The 13,582-nt window shown below is 46.8% G+C and overlaps 1 protein-coding gene across 1 annotated transcript in view; it reads left to right on the top strand.

The window, feature by feature from the left end:
* The first annotated feature begins 12,089 nt into the window (after positions 1 to 12,089).
* Positions 12,090 to 13,582, top strand: part of PREX1 (phosphatidylinositol-3,4,5-trisphosphate dependent Rac exchange factor 1) — a 232,807-nt gene continuing 231,314 nt past the window's right edge. Inside the window, exon 1 of the mRNA XM_082225791.1 lies at positions 12,090 to 12,539. Coding sequence (XP_082081917.1) covers positions 12,357 to 12,539 — 183 coding nt within the window. The 5' untranslated portion in view covers positions 12,090 to 12,356. The remainder of the gene's footprint in view (positions 12,540 to 13,582) is intronic.

The raw sequence follows: 13,582 nt of genomic DNA, 5'->3' as shown, positions 1-13,582 counted from the left end.
CCCTCGGCCAATAGTGAGATGAGCGCCGCAACCCCAGAGTCGGTCATGACTGGATCTAATGGTCAGGGGTCCCTTTACCTTACCTTTAACCCCCATCAGCCCTAGGCAGCATAGCACCATGCTGGCTGGGAATGATGGGAAGGCACCCCGTTGGTTATTCCTGCTCTACGTAATGGTGTTTTTCCATGACCACATAGCTTTTAGCAGTACCAGGATGCAAGAGAAAGAGTTCTGCTTTCCTTATTTGCTTAAGAAACCTGAATGAACTTTAAGAGATTTACAGAAGATCTCCTCTGTGCTGCTGGGATCAAAACCCTACTTTTGGAGGGTGGGTCTGCTTATCTTATGTATCTGCTTATCAGTAGTACAGAGCAGTATCTACAGCTGAGTGTGAATGCAGCTATTACACCTTGGGCTGATTTCTATAGTAGGGCAAGGGTTGCGCAAACCTCTTATGCAAGTGTCACTATCACGCATGTGAGCAGCAGTTGTGCAATCCGACGAAAATAAACATCCTGAAAATGGCGCCAACTCATCTTCAGCTTGTTATGTGATCATGTTCACCTGACACCACGTTCAGCTATTGGAGTGAGATTATGCCTGATCAAGTTGGGACAGATTTAAGTTTTAAGATCAGGGACAACAGAAAGAGACAGACAGGTGGTCCAGTTTTGACACAACAAAGTGGGTTTGGTGTCAGATTCTCTCCGAGAGAGTCCTACTGCTTCCTGATTAGCGTGAATGAGGTGATAGCTCACACTGATTTCAGCCCATGAGAGGAAATGCTTACCGGTACATCCTGAATGCCACCAGTGAAAACATCCTGCTATGTTTTCACCTTCAGAAAACCATACAAAAATAATATATTTTTGGTTTGACTATCTCTTGAATTTGCCAGAAAGCAGAAGCAGAAACTTTCACCCTAAGAAAACCTTATGAAAACGAATGCTTTCATTTATAAAAGGAAGACCTATTGTATTTATTTTATACTTATTTCGTTAACAAATTTTATAACAGTAAAATCAAGAAAGAGTTGTCACAACCATACTTTGAAACATAGAAAAGTTAAAATGCTAATACAGATTTAAATTATTTCAACTTTCTTAGCAAATGAGCAATCTGATTGTTGGGGAGTGAGTGGTTCACATTGCCATCAGGATTATTTTTGCTGCTGCTAAAATCAGTGGGGAGTTGGGGGAAGGCAGGAAAATTTGCTAGGTGGGGAATGAATTGGCCCCTCTGAGGACTAGGCACCCCTGCATTGTAGATATGCATTATTCAGGGGTGCCTAGTCCTCAGGGGGACTTGCAAAAAGCTTTAAAAATGACAGATCTGCTATGCTTATACTGCTTAACAATATCTAATATCCTGTTTTGCTCGGTATGTGTTTATATGCTTCCGTCTGTGGCAGATTTTCCAAGCCTCCTGTACACAATTTAATTTATTATCTGTGACTTATCTTGTTAAGGCTTGTGTGACATTTAAGAGCACGACAGGTTTGATAAAGCTTTGTTGTGTTCTGAGTGATATCGTAAATTTAACAGCATTGCTTTCATTTTTCTGAAGGGCAATATCTGCAGAAGGAAAGTTGGGAATCAGTTAATAAGGCAGAATGCCTTATTAGACTGCCTCTTGTGAGGTTGGCAAATGGTTCAAGTAAATGTTTTTCATAGTGAAAATGTGCCGAGTTGAAAGCAACAGATTTCAGGATTAAATCAAATATATTCACGCAGCTAGATTAAAATGTATGGATTTACTTTCCAATATCAAGGTCTCCCTTCAAGGGGTGTGGCTACGGAAGAGGACAATGAAGCTGTATGTGGAGGAGCCCAAGAAAAATAGTATGCTCCTTTGATGCATTGACTAGCTCGCCTTGGCTGGTGCAACAGATAGGCAGTGTAAATGGCAAATGTCTGGTACATACAGTTCTGATATAATGGCTGTCCACAGCAAGCAACCTATAGCAAGTTCACACAGTATACTTGAACATAAATCTCTCTAAAAAGTTTTCACACTGGGTTGTATCTGTAGTTAGCCATACTTAGAGCAGAACATCTGAAATGAATATCTTTTTGTCCAAAACTCATACCAAGTACAGTGATACTTTAAGAACTTAATTCGTTCTAGAGGTCCGTTCTTAACCTGAAACTGTTCTTAACCTGAGGTACCACTTTAGCTAATGGGGCCTCCCGCTGCCGCCACGCGATTTCTGTTCTCATCCTGAAGCAAAGTTCTTAACCCGAGGTACTATTTCTGGGTTAGCAGAGTCTGTAATCCGAGGTACAGCTGTAACAGATTTATCCTCTAATTTTTCAAATGTGTTGAGTTATTGAATGGAATCTCCATGGCCTTGGAAGTATTTTTCTTCAATGCGGTACATGTGAAATGGATGTAGTTTCCGTAAACCATAAACTGATTGGTTTTCATCACTGAATGTAGATGGGCCACTGACACAACTCTTCTGTGGATTGGTTGGGATGACTGGCATGGCTTTTTTGTAGTACGGTTGGTCAAGCTGCTTTAAGTTCTGCAACCACTTCATCTGCTGGTTTCTCATACTTCTCTACTAGTGTGCTAAAATGGTTTCTTCACTAGCTTCCTTGTGTTATCCCATTACTCCCAAAAATAAGTTATCTGTACAAGGCTATGACGGTTGTTCAACCATGGCAGAAAAAGAAGGTGGTGTCCAACTTTCTGTTTCCCAATAAAAGTATTGTTGTTACTCAAATCCTTTTGGTTTCTATTCTGCCAGGTTATTTTTGGTTTCTGTTTTTGACTACTGTGCCCCCTCCCCCATCCTCTCGGAAAACACAGCCTGTGCCAGCAGCACCCCCAACATCCTCACCTCATCACAGAGGGCACCCAAGCTCCATTGTGTAACTATTGTCTCTGTATTTCTAAAGTTTCCAGATCTCGTAACATTTGCAGAAGTGGGATCATTAGGTCAGAGCAAGCAGCATATGTCTGAGTTTCCTGCTGGTCCAGGAAGTCTCCCCTCCAGAAGACTGCAGAGCAGAGTCTCTTGTTGGCTAGCTGTGTTTGTGTGCGCCTGTATACATTAAAATAAACAAATACATTTAGGATTCCTAGGGTGGGGGGGCAAGCTCCCCTGCAGACCCCCATGCTACCAAGGCAGAATTAACATTTTTCTTGCTCAGCCCCCCTCAGTTTGAAGCTAAGTGAAAATGAAAGATAAAAGCCAGGAGAAAGGCTTAGAATATTTTAATGTTCCACGGGTCCTTTTCGTTATTATTATTTTTACTTCTTTTCAAGTTTATCTGGGTCTGAGCTTCCCGCGTGACTTCAGGCAGGATGCATATGCTGCCTAACTTCTGCTTCAGCTAAAGAAGCATCCTTCCTGTGAGGAACTGCTTTGGTTTCACTACATGTTACTGATCTAGCAGGACTTCCATTTATGAAACCCGTTCTTTCTGTTTGATCAACCAGGTCCTCACTTTCCTTCAGATTTGCTCCAGAGAGAGTGAAAGAGAAGAGAGGTTTTAAATAAACATTCAAATTAATGAGCACACTTGCAATTACACTCTTTCCACTTCATTCTACGCCTGACTCTGAACTGATCTGCAGATCACCAGCATTCTCAAGAATACCATGAGGCACCCAAGAAAAATGCTTATAGTCAAAAAGAAACCACATGAGGCAGCAGCCATGTAATGCATCCACTCAGTGGAAGGATTGACACTTGTGCAGTGGGAAATTCCTCCTCCTCATCCCTGTGTGTGCCTTGAACCCTCCCCAAATCTGATCTGCAGTGTTGGCAGAACCCCTAAAACAGATTTAGGGGATGCACAGTAGGAGGAGATGGGAGTTCCACCGTGTAAGCAGAAATCCTTGCAATCAAGGCATGCCTTAGTTGGATGCCGCTCATACATACAAACTTACACATACACCATTTTGCCTTGAATAAGGGTTAGTGAAAATCAATGCATGACTTAACTCCCACTGAGTTGTATTAAGTTAAGTCATACTCACGAGAGTAGACCTATTGAAATTAATGGACGTGGCTAACTTAACTCCATTAATTTCAATGGGTTTACCTCAAGTAGAAGTTATTAGTTGAATACAACCCATTGATTTAAATGGAAATTAAGTGCAGCTTAGGCTGCAATATTAACCATGACTACCAAAAAGTAGGTCCTAGTGAATTCAATAGGATTCCCTATTCCCATACTTTCAGCTAAGTTTTGTTATCATTAGTCAGATTTCCACCCAAAGTTCAGTTCTACATTTCAAAATGGAAGGGAACAAGAGTAACTGCACTGCTTGAGCTCAGTTTATGTACAGTAACCCTGCAACTTACACACATTTAACTTGTCCACATTCAGCTTTAAGAGTGCTGCAAAAAATATGTTTAAAAGGGCGGAAGGGCAGGGTTCTGGGGAAAATGACTTTGGCAATCCCACCCACCACTGAACCCAGTGGGTTTTGACTATACAGTGGTACCTTGGTTTAAGAACAGCTTAGTTTATGAACAACTTGGATTAAGAACGCTGCAAACCCGGAAGTAGGTGTTTTGGTTTGTGAACTTTGCCTTGGAAGCAAAACATGTTTTGCTTCCTGTCAAGTGTGTTCCATTTGTAAATCGAGTCCCCCGCTGCTATTGGAAAGCACGCCTTGGTTTAAGAATGATTTGGTTTAAGAACGGACTTCCGGAACGGATTAAGTTTGTAAACCAAGGTACCACTGTACACAGTTTTGCCTTTTGGCACGATGATGATCCCCAAAACACAAACCCATGTAAGTTGTGTGCTTACTGCACTCCAAATTCAAGATCAAGGAACTCTAGAGGGAGCCAGTTCATAGAAGTATTTACATTCAGTGGACGAAAGCTTAAAATCATGACATAAATCTAAGACAGTGTATACATACAGCAATATCTCTGTAAATCTCTCTTGCCAGTATGACAGGCCAGTTTGGTCATGTGAATTGGCTACATACCTGTCTCTTTCATAAGGTTATATATATCTCTCTGCAGTCCTGCCCTGTTATGTAACCATAGGTCAAGCTGAAATGGACTGGCTTCTAACTGGTCCTGTTGCTCAGCTTGTCTTCACTTTGAACAATAAATTCTCAAGGCCTCTAACTTAATGTTTATTCATTAATGTTTATTGAATAACACTCTATAACAATACTTTCCCCAAGGGGCATGATGTGAGTCACTCATATAAACATGCAAGTAATTAGGTTATTGTTGGTATTTTAATTGTACCTTATTTGGTTGTACTGCTTAAAGGCCCTACCTTAATCTGTGCTAGATGCTTCCCCAGCATAGTTCAAAGAAGGCTGCTGCCCTCAAATAATTGAGAAGTTTCATGCAAGTTTATACTCGGTGTCTTAAACTGTCCAGGCACTTCAACATTTGCTTTGATGCGATTTTGTCTAACCTCTTCGAAAACAGATCGGGGTGAATGCTCATTATACAGCCAGTTGTCTAATCTCCCTGCAAAGAAGTCGGGATGAATGCTCAATAAACTGGTCACTCTGGAAGTGCCCTCAGTTCACCCTCTCCTCCAGAAGTGCTTTGCCGGCATGGGTGGAAAAGAGAAAGCTGAGAAGGAAGTGAAGCTAATAAGCTGCTTGGGGGAACCTGCAGCCTTTCCTGAATAAAACATGTCCCATTCCCTATGACCTTTTTACCTGGGAGCTACATGTAAGAATACATACCACTGCTGTTTCTTGCTTCTAGGAGCAGTGATGGCCAAACTTGGCCCTCCAGCTGTTTTGGGACTACAACTCCCATCATCCCTAGCTAACAGGACCAGTGGTCAAGGATGATGGGAACTGTCCCAAAACAGCTGGAGGGCCAAGTTTGACCATCACTGTTGAGGTATTGCAGCCTCTGAGACATTAGCCACCAGCAAATCCCCACCTCCCACAGTTCTATTTGCATGTCTAGCAAGTAGTAGACTAGGGGCGAGGACCCTGAGGCACTCCAGATGTTGCTACGCTACAGCTCCCATCACCCCTGACCATTGGCCATTGTGGCTAGGGCTTATGGGTGTTGGAGTCCAACAAAACCTGGAGGATCACAGGTTTCCAATGCTTACAAAAACCTTACACTAAGGAAAGGGGCTATGACACCAGGAGGCAAAGGGCCAAGGGCTAATGGCATACAGAGAAGAGCAGCAATTGGCACAGCAATTCAAATTCCATATATTGGGAGGATCATTTTTCTAGTGTTTTTATAAAACACAGTGTGCCTGGTTCGTTATGTTCAAAAATGTACACTTCCAATCTGATAACTTGGTCCAATGATATTTACGGTTTTCCTAATTCAGAGTTGTAACAGACAGGACGGCCACTTTGTAGAATGGCTCTCAAACAACTGCTCTTTTAAAAGCAATATTTTCGGTGGAATAAGTTATTTGGCAACCACTTTCCCCCCCTATAAGAACGAAGAGCAATTCTGGAAAACTGAAACGAGAGCTGCACGGCAAGATGACAATATTTTCATTGGATACGTTTTCTTGAAATTCTTCATAGTCTCGTCAAAAGACATTGGTCCTATAAAAGACTTTGCTTTATCACTCTCACTTTCTGGCAGCACTGCAGCAACAGCAACCCATACCTAAAAATGTACAAAACGTCGGTTTTAACACAGCAAACAGAAGTGAAAACAAGCTGACTTGCCAGTTGCAATGAACTGTGCACTTCAACAGCAGAGCATGATGCTGGCCGCAGACACTTTCACAGCTGAAAACCTCATGCTGGCAAATTAAACATTTTCCCTTTTAAAGCGAAATACCTTTTGCGCAAGCAATAAAATTTCCAGACTAAAGAAAGGATTAAGTGGGTCCTTAAGCTAAATTTATTGTATTTAAGGGGAGGGGGGAATCATTCTTACACCTTTGAGGAATGTAGATTAACTAGGGGAACTATGGGGAGCATTCACCGGGTTAATAAGGGCCATCTGAAAACATTGACGATGCTTACAATTTATTTCTTATGCAGACCATAAATAAATGTACAGACAGAAACCTGCCTCTGTGTGTGCTTCTTCCTCAGGTTCAAATTCGGCAAGTTCCTATGCTGTTGCTACCCTAAGAACCCTTCCTCATAAACAAGTGCAATATGCAAGTTCTTTGCTCCCACATTTTATGTAGATCAAAGACATAACAGGATGCGGGAGGAAGGCACTTGCCACTTAGTAGTCACATTGAAGCAGCAATTTTGTCAAGTGTCCAGCTTGTTATCCCTGCATGTGAAGCAGCAGAAGCCAACACGTACTCTTCTACACAGCTCTCAAAAGGTGCAAGAGAGCCCTGTTCCGCTTTGCATCTGGTCACCCTGCAAGTGTAAAGTAAAGGTAGAGGGACCCCTGACTGTTAGGTCCAGTCGTGGACGACTGTGGGTTTGTGGCGCTCATCTCGCTTTATTGGCCGAGGGAGCCGGCGTACAGCTTCCGGGTCATGTGGCCAGCATGACTAAGCCGCTTCTGGTGAACCAGAGCAGCGCACAGAAACGCTGTTTACTTTCCTGCCGGAGCGGTACCTATTTATTTACTTGCACTTTGACATGCTTTCGAACTGTTAGGTTGGCAGGAGCAGGAACCGAACAATGGGAGCTCACCCTGTCGCGGGGATTCGAACTGCCGACCTTCTGATCGGCAAGCCCTAGGCTCTGTGGTTTAGACCACAGCGCCACCCGTGTCCCTCAGTGTAAAGTAGGCACTAAGAAAAGGATCCCCAAACTTATTGGGATCTGCCCATCTCTGCTGTAACTACTGTCCTTTTTCAATTGCTTTCAGTTGCTCAGTTTCCCACTTCTCAGCATAAACAGAGTGTGGAGGGGTTGCGGGAGGGGGTGCTGCATTTATACCCCTCCTAGTTCCATGCTCTTATGTAAGGTGAGCAACCCAAGGAGACCTATTTTGCATCCCCACAGTGAGCATGAAGTTTACTGACCTTGGCCCAATCAATATCTCTCAGTTTAACCCACCTCATAGGGCCTTCTCGGTAGTGGCACCCACCCTGGGGAACGCCCTCCCATCAGATGTCAAGGAAACTATCCGACTTTTAGAAGACAGCTGAAGGCAGCCCTGTTTAGTGAAGTTTTTAATGTTTGAAGTTTTATTCTGTTTTTAATGTTCTGTTGAAAGCCGCCTAGAGTGGCTGGGGAAACCCAGCCAGATGGATGGGGTAGAAATAAATAATAATAAGGTTAAGGATAAAAGGGGGGGGGCACAATGTATGTCACCCTCAGGTCTTTGGAGAAAGGATTAGAAAGAGAAAAAGGACAGTGCAAGTACTTTTCCACAGAAACTTACACTTAAGGACTTTTTTTGTTATAAGTTAATATAAATTCCAGAATGAAAGCATACTTCTGCTGACACTTGACACTTCCAGACACCGATGACAGCACTTCAGCAATATTAATGGATTCCCAAGACGAAACCACCTTAATGCCAGGACACAGCTCCTAATTCTGGAACTGAAAATCATAAAAGGCCTTTTTTTGGGAGCTACTCAGCAGCAACGTTAACAGAAAAGGTATCCACATGAAATGGTAATGTACGGGTTGCTCAAGAAGCATTGACTGAGTGGCTTTATTCCTGCATCATCATTTCCTAAGTTGCATCTCTCCCCCTACCCTACTTTCATCCAGGCAAAGCTGATAAAGTAAGCTACATCTGCTTTAGAAGACACAGGTTTCTGGTTCAGTAACAGGGTGGAGGTATACTCTGGGGTGGATGGATCTAAGAAACAGAAGCCAAATCTGCAAAGGCTCTGTCTGAAATTATGCCAGAATCTCACAGCAGCTGATACCTGGCACTTGGCCCAAATAGGGGAGAAAAACAAATCTGGGTGCCTGCTTTGTTTTTTAACCCGAGGCAAAGATGAAATGAATTAATTTTGAATGCTGCAGCGTCACTGAGAATGCAACAAAAAGTTAAATGAAATCAAACGCAAAGGAAATGAACAATTAGATCGAGAGCCCAATTAGACCTGTTCTTCAGGGTTTACTCATAGCCTTCTCCTACTTGCTTGGGCCTGCCGCCAAAACGCTCTCCCAAGTACCTGACAGGTGTTTATAGTGCAGTAGTAAAGGCAAAATTAAGTGTGGAGAACGAAAAAAAAAACAGGCCCCATCTTTGCTATATGTATAGTCATACCTCATGTTACGTCCGCTTCAAGTTACGTTCTTTCAGATTACGTCCTGTGGTGGCCCGGAGGTACCGGAAAGGGTTACTTCTGGGTTTTGCCGCTTGTGCATGCGCAGAAGCGCTGCTGCAGGTTGCGCTCTTTTCATGTTGCGAATGGGCCTCCGGAATGGATCCCGTTTGCAACCAGAGGTACCACTGTACATTTAAAGCAGTATCATACCACTCTGAACAGCCATGGCATCCCGCAAAGCATCCTGGGAACGGTAGGAGTCGAGAGGAAAGCACTGGAAAGCTACTATTCCCAATGGAAAGAGGGATTGACTTGTTTATGTTGTTGTTGTTGTTTAGTTGTTTAGTCATGTCCGACTCTTCATGACCCCATGGACCAGAGCACGCCAGGCACTTCTGTCTTCCACTGCCTCCCGCAGTTTGGTCAAACTCATGCTGGTAGCTTCGAGAACACTGTCAACCATCTCGTCCTCTGTCGTCCCCTTCTCCTTGTGCCCTCCATCTTTCCCAACATCAGGGTCTTTTCCAGGGAGTCTTCTCTTCTCATGAGGTGGCCAAAGTACTGGAGCCTCAGCTTCAGGATCTGTCCTTTCAGTGAGCACTCAGGGCTGATTTCCTTCAGAATGGATAGGTTTGATCTTCTTGCAGTCCATGGGATTCTCAAGAGTCTCCTCCAGCACCAGAATTCAAAAGCATCAATTCTTTGGCGATCAGCCTTCTTTATGGTCCAGCTCTCACTTCCATACATCACTACTGGGAAAACCATGGCTTTAACTATACGGGCCTTTGTTGGCAAGGTGATGTCTCTGCTTTTTAAGATGCTGTCTAGGTTTGTCATTGCTTTTCTCCCAAGGAGCAGGCGTCTTTTAATTTTGTGGCTGCTGTCACCAAGTGCAGTGATCATGGAGCCCAAGAAAGTAAAATCTCTCACTGCCTCCATTTCTTCCCCTTCTATTTGCCAGGAGGTGATGGGCCCAGTGGCCATGATCTTTGTTTTTTTGATGTTGAGCTTCAGCCCATATTTTGCGCTCTCCTCTTTCACCCTCGTTAAAAGGTTCTTTAATTCCTCCTCACTTTCTGCCATCAAGGTTGTGTCATCTACCACTCTGGAAATTGTAGCTCTGAGAAGGGAACATGATCTGGGTAGGGGAATGGATGGAGGCATCACCATCCAAGGATGCTCTGGAGCTCTGTTGGTGGAGGGACTGGGTAGCTTGATAATGAGTGTGTGCTGCCTCTAACGTGTCTGGCCCAGATACAGAGCAAGAAGCTGGCTCATGCTTGATGGCGCCCTTAATGGGGAATCTGTGGCCTTCCAGTTGTTAAGACCCTGGGAGGAGCCTTCTGGATCCGGGCAATGGCCTACCTAGTCCAGCATCAGGTTCTCACAGTGGCCACCCAGATGCCCTACCTGCATAGGACCAGAGCACAATAGGACTGCCCTCCTGTGGCTCCCAGCAACTGGTATTCAGAAGTGAGGAAGAGCCTCACTGTCATGGCTAGTAGCCATTGACAGCCGTATCCTTCATGACTTTGCCCAATCCTCTTTAAAGCCATCAAAGTTGAGGGAGAAGAGTCGGTGAAAGAAGACTGGAAGAAATGTAAGGACTATTTAAAGAAATATTGTAAAATGAATGAATGTTAGAAAGATGTTGGATAGAAACTAAGTGGTTTCCAGCTGTAATGCTTTAGGAGACATGAAAAAAGGATTATAAATGGGTAAAAGTTTAATGGTAAGGATTTGCTGAACTAACAAATTGAACTGGAATACAAAGAAGGGAAGTATGAGGAGGTCAGAGGAAATAAGGGTATGGAAGTTATGCCATTGAAAATTAATGTGTGCTTTTAATTGTTTATTATTTTGTATGTTTATTTTTCATTTTTTTCTTATATCCAAATTTTTAAAATAAATATCTTATTAAAAAAAAAGAAGCCATCGAAGTTGGTGGACATCACTGCCCCCAGTGAAAGCAAGCTCCGTAGTTCAACTATGTGTGAAAGTACTTGCTGTTGGACTCCAACTGCCACCAGCCCCAACCAGCGCCAGGAGCCAGGGGGTGATGGGAGTTGTAGTCCAGCACCGTCTTATGTCAATGGTGCTGGAGACTCCATCTCCAAACCCTTCTGCCAGCCATAATAAAAGATCTCTGTGGGTTGCAGGTGTGCCGAATCGCTACGCCTGACTTCGTAAAGCAACAACAAACTCCACCTGGGAGCACCTCCAGGAATATTCTTTCTGCGTAGCGAGTTTTTGGCACACACCACGGCTGGCTGGCGTACAATTCCGCGGCTTGCGCACACCCACCCGTGGGAACACCCCTGCCGGGAAGGGCTCCCCCCCCCCACGTGCAGCAGGCTTTTCGCAGCGCAAAATGGGATTCTGCCGCAGGAGCAAGCGCCGGCTGCTGGCCGCTGCTTCTCACGATGCGTGGGCAGAACCAAACAAAACCCAACCAAACAAGCGCGCACGGGCTCAATCGGGGGTGGGGCGGATGTGGGACTCTCTCCCCGACGGGTTGCATCCAGCAGCCGTTTCCCCGAGGTGGCGGAGCAGCAACAGGGCGCTTGATCACAGCCCAAGTTTGCGCGCCGCTGGCTCGCTCTTGCTGCAGGGATTTGGGAACGGGCTGGCTGCGTGCAAAGCAGCTCCGGGTGACGCGCGCAGGCCACGCTCGGGAGTCTTCCTCGCTGCCTTTGTTTCTCCCGCGCCGCCTGCCGCAGTCTCCCAACTCCTGTTTTTGCACTTGGGCTCGTCCCGCCAAGGCGCCCCGCCCCGCCTCCTGCCTCGGAGCGCCGCCCTCGCCTCGGGGGCCGGCGTCGCCTGGCCGCGCGACCCCCCGCCCCCTCCCGCTGGCTGCCCTCGCCACGCCCCCAGCCCTCGCGCTCTCCCCCCTCTCTCGGGCGCCGGGACTTCCCTTCCCCGCTCGCGCTCCATTCAGTGCCCCTGGCGCTGCGCTGCGCTTGTCGCCGCCGCCGCTGCCGCTGTCCTCGGCATGTCCCTGAGCGGCGCTCCGGCTGCCAGTGGGAGCTCGTAGGCGGCGGGCTGGGGAAGCCCTCGCCTTGCCGTGCGTCTCGCGTGCCTCGGGGATGGAGGGCGCCGGAGGCGGGCGCCCAGCGTGAAGAGAGCGTGGTGTGCGGGGGAGCAGCAGCAGCAGCAGCCGGCTCGGAAAGTCCGTCAAGTCAGTCGGCCAGGCAGGCAGGCAGGCGAGGAGGCAGCCACCCCGCCATGGAAGCGCAGCCGGCAGCGGCCCCCGCGGCAGCGGCCCCCCAGGTCGCGGCGGCCCCCGGCGCGGCGCCCTCGGAGCCTGCCAAGGATACGGACCGGCAGCTGCGCCTTCGGCTCTGCGTCCTCAACGAGATCCTGGGCACGGAGAGGGACTACGTGTGCACCCTGCGCTTCTTGCAGTCGGTGAGTGGCAAGGGCGGGAGGGGGGCATCGGGGGCAGAGGAAAGGTCGCTCCGAGGGGCGCGAGGACGAGGGTCAGCTGAGCGACTGCGGCGCGCCGTGGACGCGCTCGGGCCGATCCGGACGGTTAGGTCTTGGAAAGGGTCGTTTCCACCCTGCACGGCGCGGACACACTTGAGAAGAGTCTCCGTGAGGATTGGAACTTTGCAGGGTTGCGTTGCTGCCTCGCGAGTTGGAGGATCGACTCCCTCTGGGTGGGCAGAAGGGATAGGTGGCTCCCCAAGGAGTTGGGAGTGTTGAGAGTTGGCCCCATCCTGCACACCGGCGGCTTGGAGGTGGGGGTAGTGGGTTCAGGCGCGCGCGGAGGGGGGAACCCAGCTCAGGATTGGTGTGTTTTTTTTTTGGGGGGGGAGGGTGCCGTGCCTTGGACAGTCACATTGCCCGAAGGCAGCACCGTATGCATGCCCCCACTGCTTTTGCGCACTGAGATGGGGTTGCATGTTCTGTTTTGAGAAGGAGCTGAGTGTTGGGAACTGTGGTGGATACCGGCATGCAACTAGACGACGCGGCGGAGCCTTCCTGCGCTAGTGGAAAACGAGTGGATGTTTTTGCAAGCTGAGCTTGTCAAAGACAGGAGAGCGCTTCCGTCCCGCGGAACGGGAACTGAGGTGGTTGCTTGCTAGCCGTGGGGTTCCCGGTGGGTGGCTAGTGGCAACAGCCCATGCTGGGAAAACTGAGCCTTGTTGGCAGACGCTAGGTGTGGTTTTTAAATCCTCCCTTTCAATATCCAAAGGCTTTCAAGATGTTTACACAGATGATCGTTCCTGAGATAGTTCAGAAGGTGCCTGAGCTGGCAAAAGAGGGAGCCCTTTGCAAACAACAGTGACCTAGTACTAGTACGATTTTTTTTAAAAGAACAAAGTGATAAAATTACTTCCTGTCTTAAGCTTAAGCCTAAGGGCGGCTGCTGTTTTTTGAAGCTTCTATTGACATCATTCATTTGGAAGATGTTGAATAGGATGTTGTGTGCGCTTTATACTTTGCAT

This window comes from Podarcis vaucheri (assembly GCF_965113315.1).
Source record: "Podarcis vaucheri genome assembly, chromosome: 6".
Taxonomy (NCBI): domain Eukaryota; kingdom Metazoa; phylum Chordata; class Lepidosauria; order Squamata; family Lacertidae; genus Podarcis; species Podarcis vaucheri.
Note: the sequence above shows the minus strand (reverse complement) of the source record. Positions and strands in the feature narration are given on the sequence as shown.